General features: G+C 48.1%; 1 protein-coding gene across 1 annotated transcript in view; it reads right to left on the bottom strand.

The window, feature by feature from the left end:
• Window positions 1–17,072, bottom strand: part of LAMC1 (laminin subunit gamma 1) — a 49,984-nt gene that overhangs the window by 9,222 nt on the left and 23,690 nt on the right. Inside the window, exons 2-17 of the mRNA XM_052665662.1 lie at window positions 13,543–13,847; window positions 11,637–11,767; window positions 10,494–10,660; window positions 8,465–8,653; window positions 6,341–6,458; window positions 6,151–6,249; window positions 5,911–6,047; window positions 5,011–5,133; window positions 4,734–4,923; window positions 4,341–4,453; window positions 3,463–3,684; window positions 3,190–3,378; window positions 1,617–1,862; window positions 1,375–1,528; window positions 793–935; window positions 144–322 (exon numbers count right to left, since the gene is read on the bottom strand). Of these exons, the coding sequence (XP_052521622.1) occupies window positions 144–322; window positions 793–935; window positions 1,375–1,528; window positions 1,617–1,862; window positions 3,190–3,378; window positions 3,463–3,684; window positions 4,341–4,453; window positions 4,734–4,923; window positions 5,011–5,133; window positions 5,911–6,047; window positions 6,151–6,249; window positions 6,341–6,458; window positions 8,465–8,653; window positions 10,494–10,660; window positions 11,637–11,767; window positions 13,543–13,847 (2,705 nt within the window). The remainder of the gene's footprint in view (window positions 1–143; window positions 323–792; window positions 936–1,374; window positions 1,529–1,616; window positions 1,863–3,189; window positions 3,379–3,462; window positions 3,685–4,340; window positions 4,454–4,733; window positions 4,924–5,010; window positions 5,134–5,910; window positions 6,048–6,150; window positions 6,250–6,340; window positions 6,459–8,464; window positions 8,654–10,493; window positions 10,661–11,636; window positions 11,768–13,542; window positions 13,848–17,072) is intronic.

Raw genomic sequence — 17,072 nt, 5'->3', positions numbered from 1 at the left:
GCACAGTTACATCACGGGGAGAGCAACAGCACACCTTTCTGCTTCCCGTCACTCTGATACTGCACCAGAGCTACCGGGCAAGCAGGTATGGCACAAAGCACCAACCTCAGAAACCACACAGTCAGTCACATTGGTGGCCTTACCTTATCTTTCACTAATCTGTAACATGCAGGGCACTCCTGGCAGCCCGGCCATGACCTGTTGTAGAAGTAGTTCTCCTCACACTGGTCGCAGCGGTTCCCCACAAAGCCCTCCTTGCACTCACAGCGACCATCCTCACGGCACTGCAGGGCACGTGAGCCCTCCGGGTCACAGTCACATGCTGCGGGGAAGTTAAGCCTTGGTCAGAGCAAAGGAGACACACAAACACTAAAAAACTGCAGCCCGTTCTCTGCCAAAGAAGCAGAGCACCTAACGACCCATGGCAGAGCCCTGTTCTCATCAGAGTGCTGCTCTGCAGGCAAAGCCTTAAGTTGTGCCAGGGTGAGGTTCAGGTTGGATATTAGGAAAAACTCACTCTCACAGGGAGTGGTGAGGCATTGGCACAGGCTGCCCAGGGAGGCAGTAGGGTCACCATCCCTGGAAGCAATCAAGAACCACGCAGATGTGGCACTGAGGGATGTGGTCAGTGGTGGGGATGGGCTAGAGCTGGATTTAGGGGTCTGAGAGGTCTTTTCCAACCTTAGTGATTCTAAGAATATCAGGAGGAAAGTCTGGATCACCCTCTTTTTCAATCACGCTGCTCCTTAAGTCTGGATCTGTACACTGAGGCCATAGAGCACCCACACTCACGTTTGCAGCCCTCAGGGCTGAACCCAAAGTGGTTGGCCTCGCAGCGGTCGCAGTGCTGGCCGGTGACGCCGGGCTGGCACTCACACTGCCCCGTCCATATGTCACACTGGCCGTTGGTGGAGCCCAGAGCATGGCAGTCACACCTGGGGGAGAGAGCCATACATCAACAACGGGCAGGAGGCACAACTGATGTGCCTCTGAAGGAGCCCTCTGAGCACTGCTGGAAGCCTCCACAGCAAGGCAGTGAACTTTTCTTGCTGGGACAAGGCACCCAGCCCCTGAACCATGCAAGGTCACTTGGTGGCTGCACTAAAAAAGGAACCCACGAGCCCCTGCTACCAACAGTCACACAGCCATGTGACACTTTTCTATTTAAAACTCTGATTTAGGGCTATTTATAAAGCTATTTATAAATCAAGATTTTTGTACAGCTCTTGGAGCTACTCCTTAACTCCTGCTCCTCCCCATACTCAGCAGTGTTAACAAGGAACAAGAGGCACTGGTGACAAGCACCACATTCCCACCGCTGCTGATGGCAGACCCAATAGAGGGCCCGCTGCCCCAGCATGGGCTGAAGATTACCTCTCACAGCCTCGGCCGCTCTGCAGGTTGAAGAAGCCAGGCTCACAGGCACTGCAGTCCCTCTCAGTGACATGGGAAAGGCACTCACATTGCCCTGTCACTTGATTGCAGCTCGTCTGCTGATTCACGGTGCCATAGGGATTACAGTGACAAGCTGCAAAAAGGTCAGGAATGGGAAACGTCACCCCAAGGCAGTTCTCAGGGACCAAACCAGCTTAGAACATGAGAGGAAATGCTCGTACCCCGGCATTTGTCAGCAGGGTTGGGGGCCAGAGGGTTCCCAAAGAAGCCATCCTTGCAGCGGTCGCAATAGAAGCCGGCCGTGTTGTAGATGCACTTGAGGCACTCTCCTGTCTGTCGGTTGCAGTTGCCCACAGCGTTGGGATCGATGTTGTCATTGCACTGGCACAGGCGGCACGGCCTCACAGCCCCATTTTCACCCAGCGGATCTCCAAAGTAGGCATCATCACACAGCTCACACCTCTTGCCTGTGGCGGGACAGAAGCACATGCTACCCCTAAATCCATCCGTATTTGCTGTAATTTGTTGTTAATTTAAGAGTCCGAGTGGGAGGAGCTCAATGGGGGCACCCCTGCTCCAGGAAGCCACACAACAGTGAGATTTATTGAACCTCAGCAGGCAGCCCCCAAAGCATGCAGCCTAGCAGCTTCCCAAACTAGCTGCCAGCTCAGCCTTCCCTGCCAGTCCCAAGCATTTTCTCAGGCAGTTCTACACACACAAACCATCTTTTCCCTCACCTTTCCCTCTTTACGAACACATTCAGAAGCACGAGAAGCAGGAGCAACTCTTGGGTGGTCATGCTAGCTACAATAAATGATGAGCTTGCATGGAAACCTGAGCTGCAAGGAACTCCGACCTCAGCACTCTGAATTGGTTCACAAAGCGATAGCATCCATGGGAACCCCCAGGAGCTGCTCCAGATGGCGTGCCTCTGGGCTTGAGCAGGGGCTTTCCCAAGCATTTAAAGCATTTACAGGTACTCTGGACTTTGGAGTCTTTCATGCCAAGCAAAAAACCAACAGAGAAGAGTGGAAGCTGCCAACCATCTTAAGTCTTATTTGCTGTTGGCAGACAGAACAAAAGGCTCCACTTCACAACTCAAGTACGCACTCAGGCTTTCCGGTTTGTCATTAAGGAAAAAGCTCAGCACCTGTTCACACATTTCTTTTCAAAACTGTTGAGTATAAGTCTGGTCTTGCATGTTTTGATTGGTGTTCACATGTCACTGCAAACTTCCAGCTCTTTCTAGGGAGGACACTGGCCTCTGTGAGCATCCCACACTGCCTCTGGCTGGCAAACAGGAGGCACACCTTCTAATTTTGTTTCAGTCTAACCCATCTTCCTGACTCTTAGATCTATCAAAGTTTCAGCCCAATGCTATGCAGTTTTATCAGAGGACAGAACGGCTTAGATTGGAAGGGAACCCAAAGACTCAGCAACATTCCCTGCCATGGGCTGGCTGCCCCCCAGTCAGCTCAGGGATGGGGATTCATGGCCTTGGGCCCGTGTGCCAGATCTGTACTAGAAGCCAGCATGGCTCACATACATAGCACAGAAATGTTAAGATTTGCACAGATGAAAACATTCCTTTCCCTTCCATTCTTGAGAGAAGTGCACAAAGAACAAGTCCTTCAGCCCTGAGCCTCGCCTGGGGAAGCAGGGCTGGTGGAGGAAGGGAAAAACAGGTCACATTTGAATGAAGAGACACAGCAGTTTGCTGTGGGTCAGAGCAGCAGAACTGCTAGGAGATCAGGAACACAGGGTGGGAAAAGTGCCCTTCTGGCAGGGGCTCACCTGTGGTGCCCGTCTGGCAGCTGGTGCACACAACCTCCTTTGTGCGGGGCACAACGGCGCAGCTGGAGCCAGCAGGGCACGGGCAGGGCTGGCAGTCCAAGGCTGTGCCTGCTGTCGCATCTCCGTAGTACCCATCGCTGCACTTCTCACAGTGAGAGCCCGCAGTGTTATCCCTGCAGTCACAAACGCCTGAAACAAGGAGGCAAGTGGGTTTTTTTCCTTCTTCAGCCAACACAAAAAAAACAGCCCTTCACTCGCCCTCTTGCTGCTTACCCGTCTCAGGATCACAGGTCTCGCTGTGCCCATTGCAGCTGCAAGGCACGCAGGGGCTGTAGGGTCCCAGGCCAGGGGTCTCTCGGCGGTACCCGGGGGAGCAGCGCTCACAGAACTGCCCCTCATAGCCTGCAGGGCAGGAGCAGCTCTCCACCCATGCCGCGGGCACGCCGGCCCCTGGGACAGCGCTGGTGATGGTAACGTCATCCAGGTGACCGGCACCTCGGAGCAGGGAGAGGAAGACATGGTCACTGCTGCACTACGAGCAGCTGCCCAGGTGACAGCCCGCTCCCTGTCATGCATCATTCTGGGCTCCTCTTCATGAACAACCCCTACTCACATCTGGGGAAGCTGCAAATGTGCATTTTTGTCTGCTTGATTTTAACTCCGAAAATCCTTCTTCTCATGACAACATCCAACGGTCCATAACTAGCACTTGATTTTTGTAAATCCTCACACCATGGGGAATTTTTCAACAGGATGAAGGTAACTGATCACAGAGAAACTGATTTTTGTCTCCCCACATCTACGCTATCGTATCTGTCAGGATTCTGCACTGCACGTTCCTATCAATTTGGAAAGCGCTGGATGCACAATAGGAGTGAAGAACCACATCTGCTCCACAGAGGGACATCAGCAGTGACAAGCACTCAACTCTGAGATTCTCAAAGGCAGCACATCATGTTTCTTCTCCATCTCCTCTCCAGGAGCCCCAGGAGAAACTGCTACACAGGAAGGCCAGGCAGAAAGCAATTCAGCATGGCTCTGCCAAATAACCTGCCGCATTTATTCATGACCAATCCCTGCAAGTAAGCAATCACAGCACCAAATAAAGGGGTCTATCCCTCTTTCTTATGGCACTCTGCTCAGCGACTTACTTCTCTCGCTGTATGTTCCACGGATCTTGATGGCAGTCAAATTGTGAAGAAGCTTCTGGAAGTCGAATGCAGAGAGAGCAGGCCTCCACGGGTAATCGGCAGCCTCATGGAGCCTAGGGAGAAAAGCCATGCTCCATTTGCAAAGCTTTCAGATGCTAACAGCTGTGTCCTTTTAAAGCACTATTTCCAAGCAAGGCATGCAATTGCCACATACTCTTCATACACTTAAGCAACACCGCTGAACAGCCAGCTTCAAATTGACCTGATAAGACCGCTCTTGTGAGCTAAAATTACTGCTGTTTGTTTTCCCAGGAGCTCAGAGGGCAGGGTGTGTGGCAGACTGGGTCCCACCTGCTCTCTGGGCTCCCACTGGGCTGGGCTGGGCCCCCTCACCTGAAGGTGTAGGTCAGTGGGCTCTCACTGGGGTACGAGTTGCCCTGGGCAATGAGAGGCACCGACACACGCAGCCCAGCCCCTTCCAGCACCAGGTCCTCTGCAGAGAGACGTGTGTCCCGTCTGTCCACGCGGAAGGAGAAGGTCAGATTCTGACCGTAGCTCCAAACTTGGTTGCCCAAAAACTTGCCTGGAATGGGAAGAAATCCTTATGGTCAGGAGACAGAGAACAGAGAGGCAAGGGAGTCAAGAAGGGAGCTTTTCTGCAGTGACCTACGTGGTGCAACAAAATAAATGGGGAAGTAACTGTCCGAGATGACAGAGATGTCCTGGGTCTCTGAACTCCACTGCAGTGGGACTTGGGAGCCATCACGTTGCTCAGCATGCCACTCGTCCTCTCCTGAAAGCCAAACATGCAACAGTCAACATCATTCGAAGGAGTCATCCTGCAAACTGCTCATATGTAACCCATCTCTATTCTATATGCTGGTACTGTGCAGAACACACACAGCATATCCAGAGTGCTGATTTAAGCCCTCTGAACTTCAAACACTACAAAAAACGCAAACTTGCTTAACATTTTGATTTCTAAAGACCTCAGGAAAAGACTGGGAAACTAGCAGTCAGCAATGACTTTATGCAAGTTTCAGCCTTTGTAAGAACCATTCTCCATTGGAATTTTAACTATAAAGATGTTCTTTTTAGACTACGCAGAATGAAAACATTCATATGCAGGAAACAGACTGTATGAGAAAAGATTTCTGCTCAGCTCACGGATCCATCAGAAACACAATCACGTTTCATTCAGAGCCAAGCAACCCAAAACCTGAAGCAATTATAATCCTCTCCCTCAAACTCTTGATTCAGTTCTAAAATGGAGAAAATGCCCCTCCTTCTTTAGCACCTCTTTTTTGAGGCATAAAGTTTTACATTATCAGTACCCACTTAAACTGCATGCACTGGGTGCCTGAGGGCAAAGCCATGAATTCTTTCCACCCCAACGAAACAAACAACCTGAAGATGGGGAAGTTCTCATTGACTTTGGAAGCTCCGTGCTTCCCAAAAAAGGGAATCTGGGATTGCACCCAAAGTTTGCAATCTCACAGAGAGAGGAGGGAGCAGGACTTATCCCACTTTCATCAACCCGACCTGAGATACAAAGAAAGGCTCATTTTACCAAACTGAAAGCTGGAGGTGATGCTGTACACACTGTAGCCAACAGCATTGGTGCAAACTGAGGAGTGTCCAAAACAGAAGCAGGGCGTACAGCCTCTTGGATTTGAGGGATCCAGATGGAAAAACCCAGGTTTGCATCTGAAGTTGCAAAGGAAAAAGAATTCATTTCCCTGTTACTTACTCCAGGCCATTGCTCAAATATTTCTCATTCTTGAAACAAAGCCACAGGACGAAAACTCACCTCTCACAGTGGAAGCCCTCAACGTTGTCCTTGCAAGTACACCGTCCTGTTTCCATGTTGCATTCACCTGTGCTGCCAGCAGGATTGCAAGAACAGGGCCTGAGAGAGCCACGTGAGAGGATAATTAATTAAAATCACTCATACTTTAAAAAGGCGTCTTCTTTTCCCTTCAGAGAGCAACTCTTCTTACCTGCACCCAGCCTCAGAGAGGGAGTGGAAGCCCGGCTGGCAGCGGTCACATTTCTCTCCCACGACACCAGGTTTGCAGCTGCACTGGCCATAGCTATCACACTGCGTGCTGAGGGAGCCTGGGGAAACAAGGACAGGGGCCTTACCACACACATGTGAGATTCACCCAGCTGTGGGGAACGTGCAAGAAATACAAGGAAGTCTCAAGAACAGCTTCAAGCTGATGAGCAACAGCTCACAGTTTGGTGTTTCTCCATAGCAGGCCTGGAGACAGATTATCAAGTTTTGCAAAAAGAAAAACAAACCTGTATTCAGCTTGAAGTATTCTTTCCAAATGTTATTTTTATACAATTCTTCAAAACTTAATTGCATTCTCTTCCTTATTTCTTGCTCTCAATACTACCTTGATACATCTACGTCCATCCATGTTGCTTTGAGCAGCCTGGTCTGGTGGGAGGTGTCTCTGTCTATAGCAGAGGTTGGAACTAGATGACCTTCAAGGTCCCTTCCAACCCAAGCCATTCTATGAGTCTATGATCTAATGCCCCACCTTTTCTCCCCGCAGCACGCCCTAAGAAATTATTCCCCAAGCCCTGTGTCTCCCCAGTGACCACCTCCCCTTTGCCAGGAGCTATCCTGATCTCTTCTACCCTTCACGCTCCAATTTCCCCCAGAGATTCCGAAGCTGGATTTAAAGACTGAACCATCCCCCCAGAGAGAGGCTCCATGTGCTTACACTATTAGCCCTAATCAATTCTACAGAAAAACTTTCTTGTTTGACAGGATTCCTCCAAGGTACTACCCAAAAATCCCCAGAAGGGGACTTGCACAAACAGCAGCAAGGGTTTCTTTAATCCTCAATGCCTCTTCCTCAGGCACTGCTGCAGTCAGCAGGCCAAAAGCTGTCAGCACTACAAGAGTTAACAACTAGGACAAAAGCATACTAAAATAGATAAATACTTTTCTTTCCACTTCAGTCCTCATTAGACGATTATAGCAAAGTGAAAAGTCATGAGACAATTAGGCTGGACAGGAGAGAAGAATGTACAAAACCTTCACCATATACCAAGTACAGCATACTTCTGTGAGACTCCTTTGCAATCCCACAAATGACTACTAAGGTAAAAACAGCGTTCAGGTAAAAAACAGTCATGTAAGGTAATCCAGATACACACTGGATGACACAAGCTGATGACTAAGTTATAAGGGCCTCTGAAATTTGTCCTAAAATACCTGGGAAGTCACCTCACTGCCTCTTCACTCCACTGACACCAACCCTCAGCACAGACATGTCTTAAAATAAGGTAGGGCATGAGAACCAGGGAGAGCCGAGGGAGGAAAAAAGAGGCCTTTCTTGGTCAAAGCTTCAGAACTGTATGACTCTGACCAAATTAGCTAGCAGACGTACCCTGCCAGCCCTCTCACTGGCTGCTTTTAGGGCATGCCGAAAGCAATTACTTATTCCAGCTACTCTATTTTGGAACCTCACATCATATCTTACTATCTGTTACCCTTTTGTTTCCTTCGCCCCTATTTGTTGCAGGGCTGCTGGAGTTATGGGACCACGCCATACAGGTCAAGCGGTTCCCTTGACGACAAAAGATTTGTTCTCCTGCCAGGATTTTTTCCATTCTTTTTTTTTTTAAAAAGGAATCTAACTGCATGTTTTGACTTGACTTTGTTTCTTCTCGTCCCCTTTTGTGTTTAAGGTTTCACTGGTTTGTATTTACAGTGCTTAGATACTCAGTAGGAGAAACTGATGCTGCTAATATTCACTACCATTCTTTGGTCCAAAGAACTTCCTGAAATATCCGCTCGCGTAATCTTGTTTATTAAGAATTTAAATGAGTGCTTTAGTGCTGGGTGTGCCCAAGGCAACACATACACAGTGGTGGAAAAAAAAAAAAAAAAAAAAAAAAGACAACTATTTTAGAGTACATTCGAAGGAGTAAATGCTGCAGTGGTGAACTATCTGCCCCTGCCACTCCAAGCCCAGTTAGATCCAAGGATAATTTTAACCATTACACAACCCACTAAACATCTCCTGTGCAGGCCGAAATTAAAAATGACAAAAAAGCCTTTTCACTTCCAGGCTTGCCATCGGCTGCAGCACCCTTACACTTACCCACAGGGTTGCAGCTGCAGGGCAGGCAGCCCTCCTCGCTCCCGAGGCGGTAGAAGCTGTCTCTGCACCTCTCACAGTGGGCGCCGTCGGTGTTGTCCCGGCAGCCCGAGCAGTGCCCGCCATGGCCGGTGGAGCGGTACAGCTCGGGGTCGAAGTAGCACTCCTGGGATCTCCCATTGCAGTCACAAGCTGCAGAAAAACACATGGGGATCAACTGTGTGGATATCCCAAAATCACAGAATCACCAAGGTTGGAAAAGACATTCAAGATGTCCAGTCCAACCATCCACCCATCACCAATAGTTCTCACTAAACCACGTCCCTCCACACAACATCCAAACGTTCCTTGAACACCTCCAGGCTCAGTGACTCCACCACCTCCCCGGGCAGCCCATTCCACTGCATGACCACTCTTTCAGAAAAGCAGTATTTCCTAACATCCAGCCTAAATCTTCCCTGGCGCAGCTCGAAGCCACTCCCTCTAATTCTATCATTGTTACATGAGAGAAGAAGCTGACCCCCAGCTCACAACAACTCCCTTCAGATAGTTATAAAGAGCAGTAAGGTCTCCCCTGAGCCTCCTCCAGACTGAACATTCCTGGCTCCTTCAGCTGCTCCTCATCAGTCCTGTGCTCCAGACCCCTCACCAGCTTTGTCGCCTTTCTTTGAACCCGTTTCAGGGCCTCAATGTCTTTCTTGCAGCGAGGAGCCCAAAAAATCCCAACCCGGCCAGTCACAAAACCCAGCACACAAATATGAATACTTCAGCCATGCTGAGGAATCCTGGTGACACGGGGCACCCAGTGACCACCAGCAGGGCCACTCTCGTCCCCGTGAGCCTAGTGGTGACTTCCAGCCCACAGAGTGCCCTCCCATCCCACGCAGTACCACCGACTCCAGTCACGCAAACACACATGGCAAGATCAGAGCAAGGGCTGACATCCTGCTGTGAGAAGGGCTTCTTCCTGGGAGCAGGCAGAGCCCAAATTCCCTCTGCTTGGGAGAGGGAGGGCCGGGCTTCAGCATCCTGTCAAGGGAAGCCACAGGTCTCCAACAGCCAGCTGGGAACCATCAGTGCACACCGAGGTCAGACAGGAAGAAAGCTTTTCTGTCTGAAAAAGCTTCCCCATAAAGTAAACTACCAGGAGCTGCAACACTAAACTAAGAAAAATAAATTGGCATTCAGTCCCAGACATTTCCATTTGCAGCCCAGAACTGTTGCAATAATCTTGAAAATGGATGAAATAGTCTAGAAGTAACTAAAGAAAGTAATCCAAATCCAAGAGGAAATCAGGGAACACTAAATGAACTTTTTAAAAGGCAATTAGACTCCAGAAACTAAATGCATTTGTTTTACTAGTACGAGCTGATAGGTTTTGTGGTAAAGTTCTCTCCTAAAGATTGCTCCCATCTCTCTCCAGAAGGGACATGCTCCTTCCCAGGGACACAGCAAAAAGCTCCTGCAGAACAGGGATGACAAACCAAAGGCAACATTCCTCAAAAGATCTGGATGTGCTCCGAGCAGCACAAGGAAATGGACTCTGCTCTACTTTCCCATCAGCATATACTCTGAGATAGGAATCTGAGCCTGTTTTGAGAGCACGTTATGCATGCAGATCCCCAAGGAGAATCTGAACGCCTCTGCTGACACAACAGCAGTAACAGTCCATCTACCACCCTATGCTTCATCAGAGAACTCGCAGGACATGTTGCTGAAATGCCAGATAAAACACAGCATTGGGTCATCCCAGTTTTAGGCCTGCCTCTAAGGAAGGCTTGGGTCTCCTTCCTTTGAAAATGTGGGCAGATGTGAGTTTGGATAACACCAGAATCTCCAACAAACATTTCATGCTCTCAGAAACCTGAGATACTTCTATAGGGGCACTAAGAGGGATCTGAAGCATCTCCAACTTGGGAGCACAAATCACACAGGCTTTGGATAGAGACGGAGACTTAAAACCAGGCCATTTCAACAGCCAGGGGAGCAAACCCTCAAGCACTCGCCCTGCCAGGTGTGTGGACACACATACGCAAGCACTCGTTGGCACTTTCTGCTGTTGCTCTTCTCCACGGCCGGTCATTGAAGAAGGGAAGGCACTTCTCACAGTCATCCCCAAAGGTGTTGTGCTTGCAGTTGCAGACCAGCTTCCCAAGCTCATTCCTTATGCACTCACTCGCGTGGCCATTGCATTTACATCTGGTTAACAAGAGACAAAGAATGGGTGTTTAAAATCCAGAGATCCAGGTCTCCCATGGAGCAATCCAGAAAATGCCCAGATATAAAAACTTGAGACAAGGTGTATTTCAGAAGGTGTAAGATTACAACAAAACTGATAATACAAATCCTGTGGAACAAGCAGGTGTAGCATCCTCAAGGCAAGTGCATAGAAAAGCAAGAATGCCAACCCACCTCCCTCTGAAATCTGTCACTAAAGCAGGATAAACTAAGCAGAAGAAGCAAAAATAGTACTGGTGTTACATTAGTACACATCTCCTTACTGTCTCTCTCATGGGAGTCCTGGAAAAGTTATACATGCTGCCCATATGCTACTGTTGTCAGAGTAAGGAATTAAAGATCACAATGTGACTGGTATGGCAGCCCAGTCTCCAGCTTGCTCTCTGCAAAACAGCCTGAAACGCTCCACTGGGCTCAACTCTGTTTACGAAAACATTCTATTGCCAACAAATGAAGATTAAAGCATTCTGCAGTACGTTTTGGCAGAAGGAACAGAGAATCACAGCACTGTACAGTGCTTCAGATCTCCATGGGAGATGGCCCCCAACCTTTAGGTGAAGCAACAACCTTGAGACTTCCTACTTGCTGTTACTCCAGGCTACGGATTAACGACGTGTGTAACAAAGCACTCCTAAATACCTTTTTTTCCCCTTTGTTTTACTTTCTTGTCACTTTTTGTGCCCCACTTCCCCAACCGCTGAACTAATTGAGCTAATCAGGAAATAAAACACAGTCCTCGTCTCCCTCTGAGATTTACAGCCTCAAGAAGACACGTATAGTATTTGTGAGCTCCATAAAGACTCACTCTGTGGCATTTTGACAGTCAATAAAGACAGGAACTTAACAGTACCACGTGAGTATAACCAGCATCTGTCAAGCACTCCGGTAATCCCCACCAAAAGCTCCAAACAAACACAGAGGTTTATTGTTTACTCACCTACCACCCACGGCAAAATCAGAAATCGCGTAGTAATACGACTTGAGCACTTTGGGGTCATTGAAAACTTCATCTCCGAAGGTGTTGAGGCGATTGAGGCTCACCCGAATATCGGTGGCCGTCACCCATTCCTAGGGCAGACAGAAACCCCATCAGAGCACACACAGAGGAACCCTGAAGTGCGTGTCAGCACCGCATCACCAGCTGCTGTATTTACATTCCGTAAGTCTGGCCAGCAGTCATCCATCAGTCAGCACGTTCCTACCTCACCACTTCCCCTCCGTTCCTCTGAGGCTCACCCAGCCCTGCCCAGGAAGCCTTACTTCATATCCTCTTGCTATGGATAAGTTTTCCACACAGCCCTTTCTCTGCACCCCTTCCCAGGGCCTTCTTGGGCCCTGACTGCTCTCAGCTGCAAGAAGCACAAGGAGCTCTGCTACCCTCACATACCTGGTGGCTGCCCTCTTGCAAAGAATGGGAAGAGCTTTAGGGTGCGCTCATCTGCAGACATACATCTCCAGAAAAGAAGACAGGCAGATGAGTGAGGGTGTGAATTAATCTTTGTACTTACACAGCATCTTCCACGAAGTACCTCCCTATCCTCTCCCAGCAACAGCCAGCAAACATAGCGAGTCTCCAGATTTCATGTCACCTTCAGCCTGTGGCTGTTAGCATTTCACTGCTCTTATTACAGCTTTTGCAATCCTATTTTCCTTCAAACGTGGTGAAGAGTACAGGAAAAACATCCAGGCGTGTACACTGCAGCTGCGCTGCTGTTCAGCCAGCACAATAAGGAGATTTGCTGAGCTACACGCACTGGCATCAACACATGGAAACACTGAGCACAAAACACAGATTTACTTCAGTTCTGCAAAATCAATGCCAGAGGCTTGTATGTATTTTAGGAAACCAGTGGTCAGGTCTCCGTTCCCTACATGGAGTTTATTAGAGGATTATAAACCCTATCACCAACTGGAAATTTTTCTGCTCACATTCATGATTAGAAACCACTCTCAACAAGGTCTAGCTGCAGGAATAAGGTGGCCAAACTGGTTCTTTTCCATTTCACAAGTTTTTCTCTCTCCCATTTATCTTTATATTTGTTTGTAGAACTGAGCCCCACAGGATCCTGCTTTTCTGTCCACTGACTGAAGATCAGGGATCGCCTTGCTAATGTAAGAGGAGGGAGGGAGGAGCTCCTAAAAGAAGGAGACAAGCCCTGTTGGGGCAAATTCCACAGCTTTAGCTCTTTGTTGCATGATGACCACGGAGAAAATGGCAAGTAAACCGGATAAACTGGTGCCCCCAGTATGCTCCAGAGCACTGCCCAGCCAGCAGCATGAATGGTAAGAACAAAAAGCCCCTGACCAAATCCCTTATCTAAGCCTTTTGTAAGAGAAACTAAAGGTAGATAAAATCACTCTCCCCCTGCCTCAGCATACATGTAATGCAGAAAGTTAAGGGTTTCAAACAACTCCTCACTTGTTAATCATATACTATGTTTCTTGATCTTCTGTGCTCAAAACATACATGAAGATACCTCATAGCAGACTCAGGCCCTATTCGTATAGCTGAAACAACAGCAAAATGCTGCAGCTGCTTTCTAAGCTGACAGAGGTAAGCATCCATTCTCTGAAGATTTCCATGGTGTTTATGAAAAGTCATCTTTGATACCACTGATGTTTTCTTTGTTGTTGTTTTACCTTAAACTTACTTACAATGGAGTTCCATTCTTTCTCCAGAAACATTTCTTTGGATCACCCCACCCACCCTACCTGTCCAGTGGTCCTCAAGTATGAACAAGAGCTCAAGTATGAACAGTCCAGCCCCCAAAGCTGCCCTCCAGGACAGCTAACAGAAGGACCCAGCTCAGACCATCTGACAGACACCAGTCCTGCTCACGTACCTGCAGCACAGGGCTGTTGTCAAAGTTGTAGGCGCTGGGACGTCCTTCCAACGTTGAGAAAGCCACGTTGCCCCCAGTGAGGGGGGAGATGTCACTGAACTCATCCGTGCAGAGTGCCTGCTGCTCGTCCTCCCCAGTCCGAATAAAGCCCCGGTTGACTTTGTTATAGGTGCTCTCACAGGACCCACTGTAATACTGGTAGGGCACCCACGGGCCATCCTCCCGTGTGCGTTTGTAGATGGCGAAGCTCTCTGGCCTGCTGGTGTGGAACTTCAGTCTCACGTATGTGATGTCAAAGGCCTTTCCTGTAGGAGATTGGACAAAGGAGTGAGAAACAACTCACAACAAAGGTTTAGGTTTAGAAGATCTCCAGTTCCATCCAACAGGATGGGCAGCTTCCAGTACCACAAGCACTGTACTTCCCAGCAAAGACAAGGTGAAGGAACCAAAGGTCAAGGAGAAGGCTGAAGAGATAAATAAACAGATCCATGGATTTCAGCACAACTTAACACACAGCTAATGCACTGTAATTCTCTTTTGCAGGCATCACTGATTACATCCTTATCCCAAAAGGATGAACAGTTACAGATGCACAAACAGCACGTGTATATCTAAGGTCAGGTCTAAGCTAATCATGCAATTTGATATTTATTCCAAAAATACATATTGGAGAAACATTATTAACCAGAGGTAAGAGTCACAGTGCAGGGTTCCCCCTGCTCAGACAGAGAAACAGTCCCAACTCTTTCCAGTACTCATGATGTCTTTCCTCCAGCACTGAACTATTGAGGACATCCCCTTCTAAATATTCCCTGGGAAAGACAAAGCAAGGTTCAAGTTTCTTGGAAACTATGATTAAAGTTGCCAAGACATTCTTCAGTTCGAAGTGCAACACGCTAGCCATGGGATAAATACAAAGTCACATCCCTTCCCTCTGTTCTCCCAACAGGTCTGCAGACAACAGCACACCATCCTCCAAAAAGGATTCTCTCTGGTGACTTGAACATGCATTCCTACACACATAAACCAAATGCTCAGAGGATCAGTTGATCAAGACACAGGCTTCCTCTGCTGCAGGAGTTATGCAGGTTTAACCCCTGTTTGTAAAAATAAATGAATGGCACCACATTAAATTTTATCAGGAGACTTGGCACCTGCTGAAGAGTGCTTCACTGCACAGACAGGCAGCACAAGGCAACAGGAATAGCATAGGCCTAAAGCGCATCTGCAAAAAGCTGACTGCAATGAAATGACACCTCCAATTTAAGTTCTTTCACATCTAACTTTACTCCAATCATCCCAGTTTTATGCAAGTGAGACTCTGATCTGAAGTTAATGAATGACTCCCCCTCCGACCTGGAGCATCACAGTGATACAAGGCCCCCAACACTTCCTACTATTCTACTCATACAGTGTGTGAGCTTATGGATGAGCTAAGCCCAATACTGGAAGCCAGACATTAACAATCTGTTCCTCTTGCTCTGTTCCAGCTGACTGTTGGTTCAGAGTCAAGTTACTCAATGTGATCTTCTTACACACAGAAGGCAACAAGTGAGAATTTCTCATTGTCAATGACAACTTGATCCCATGAAGGCCAGAAATTCTTCCTATCAATACTTACCATTGTACTGCAAAGGCTTAGCCTCCTCTCACTACCCAACACAAGCAGGAGATGTAATCCCATTTGTACTTTGTTCCAGCAGAAGGCCAATTCACAGCCTGAACATCCCTATCAAGAAATAAATCAAAGCCTGCAGGAGCATCCCAGCTAAAAACATCCATGCCCTCACCACCTCATGCCAACAACCTGCTGGCTTTTCTCCCATCTCCACTCTAACTAACTGGATTATGATCTCTGTTTCCCAAAGAGCTCTCCTGCAGCTCCTTGCAAAAAACATCACCCAAGCTAAAGGCACAGCATGTGCAAACCAGGCTCTGAGCAGCACAGAAACATTTTTCCATAGAAACCCATGCGTTAAACTGAAAGAACGCTTCCTTCATCTTCAGTTTTACATCACAGGCCAAAGAAAACTTACTGGAAACTTGTCCAAGTGCACAGCCCAGGTGAAAAGACATTTATTTTAGCTGGCAGCGTGACTGCTTGAGAAGCCCCGCTAATGGCATGACATTGGAATGCAGTTAATGCACACAGCAAGGCTGTGCTCCAGCACTGTAACAGCCTGCCATGGGTAAATACTGCAGGAACAATAGCATTTACCCAAGACCAGCTGACACAGTGTTGAAACACGTTTCCCCCCCTTGTTTATACTGAACATAAAAGCTGTGCTTAGCAGCCTGCCTGCAAACTCTTCAAGGCTGCACAGCCTTTTCCCTAGCAAAGATAAGGCTTCCAGGTCTTGCAGGGCTCCATAAATACATGTTGCTGTTACTCTAAGGAATAGCAACAGCAGTAATGAGGTGAAAAGCAGCTTTAAACATTTTATTTTGAAGAGAGAAGTCACTGCTCTTCTGTTCCTAGACAATGACAATTGTTTTGATCTCATTGTGGCCTTAAAGCATCTAACAGCATCATGCATCTGATGTATTTCCCTGTGTAGTGAGAAGCAGCAGATCTATTTTACAGGAAGAGCTCCATGTGTTTTTTAAAGAAGGTCATTAGCAGAAAGATGATGCACTGTAATTAGCAATCATGAGCTCAGCACTTTGGGAGTGCAACCTGGCATGCCTCTGGAGCACAAAAACACAAGCCTCGTGTTTTCATACAGCATCCCTTCTGTCACAGGAAGATGTCCACCTGCAAGTGGCAAGGTGACAAAAACAACCAGATCTTCTTACGGTGCATGCTGATGTAGAAAATCACATAAATATGCACGTGGTTCCAAGGCTGCTCTGCTGTTACAGATTCAAAGAAGGCAGCAGTAATGGTGAGAGCTGTTTGGCAGTGTCGGATGCAGGGCACACCATCCCCAACAACCCAACCATGCTGTCAGCCCAAGCACAACACCCAGGGCCAGGGGGTAGACATCAGTAGGGTCATCATTCCTGCACCCCAGCAGGAAGCACACCACACTGAGCACCATAAAGATAGCCTGGAAAATGTAAGTAAATGCTGTTTAGATCTGGATGAGAAACTCCTCCCTTTCCCCTCCAAGTTAAGAATTCATGCCTACTCACAAAAGGGCTCCTTGTGCTCAGGCTCCTCAGAAGGGATGGATGATTTACATCAGGAAAGCATCCTGCCAGCTGGCACAGCCACTACAAGCACCGGATTGTGAGCAGATGCCTTTGAGATAAGCCCCGACCGACACTTGGCTCCTTCATTATCGGTCCGCTCACATCCATGGCCCCAGGAAGAACTCCCGCTCCCTTCCTTATTGTCTGCGACTCCACTTTGCAGCCTCCTCACAGCAAGCTTTAAACGGCCGCTGCTAAGTTCTGCTGCTGAGAAAATAACTCCGTCTGAGTACGTGCACTGGGCAAAGAGTTTTTCCTGCACTTTCATTTTCAGCAAAATTCTCAGAATTGTAATGAAACAGTTAAACCTTGCTCTGAATGTTTCCCTTTTGGCT

Source organism: Tympanuchus pallidicinctus, unplaced genomic scaffold, assembly GCF_026119805.1.
Source record: "Tympanuchus pallidicinctus isolate F22 unplaced genomic scaffold, pur_lepc_1.0 scaffold7, whole genome shotgun sequence".
Taxonomy (NCBI): domain Eukaryota; kingdom Metazoa; phylum Chordata; class Aves; order Galliformes; family Phasianidae; genus Tympanuchus; species Tympanuchus pallidicinctus.
Note: the sequence above shows the minus strand (reverse complement) of the source record. Positions and strands in the feature narration are given on the sequence as shown.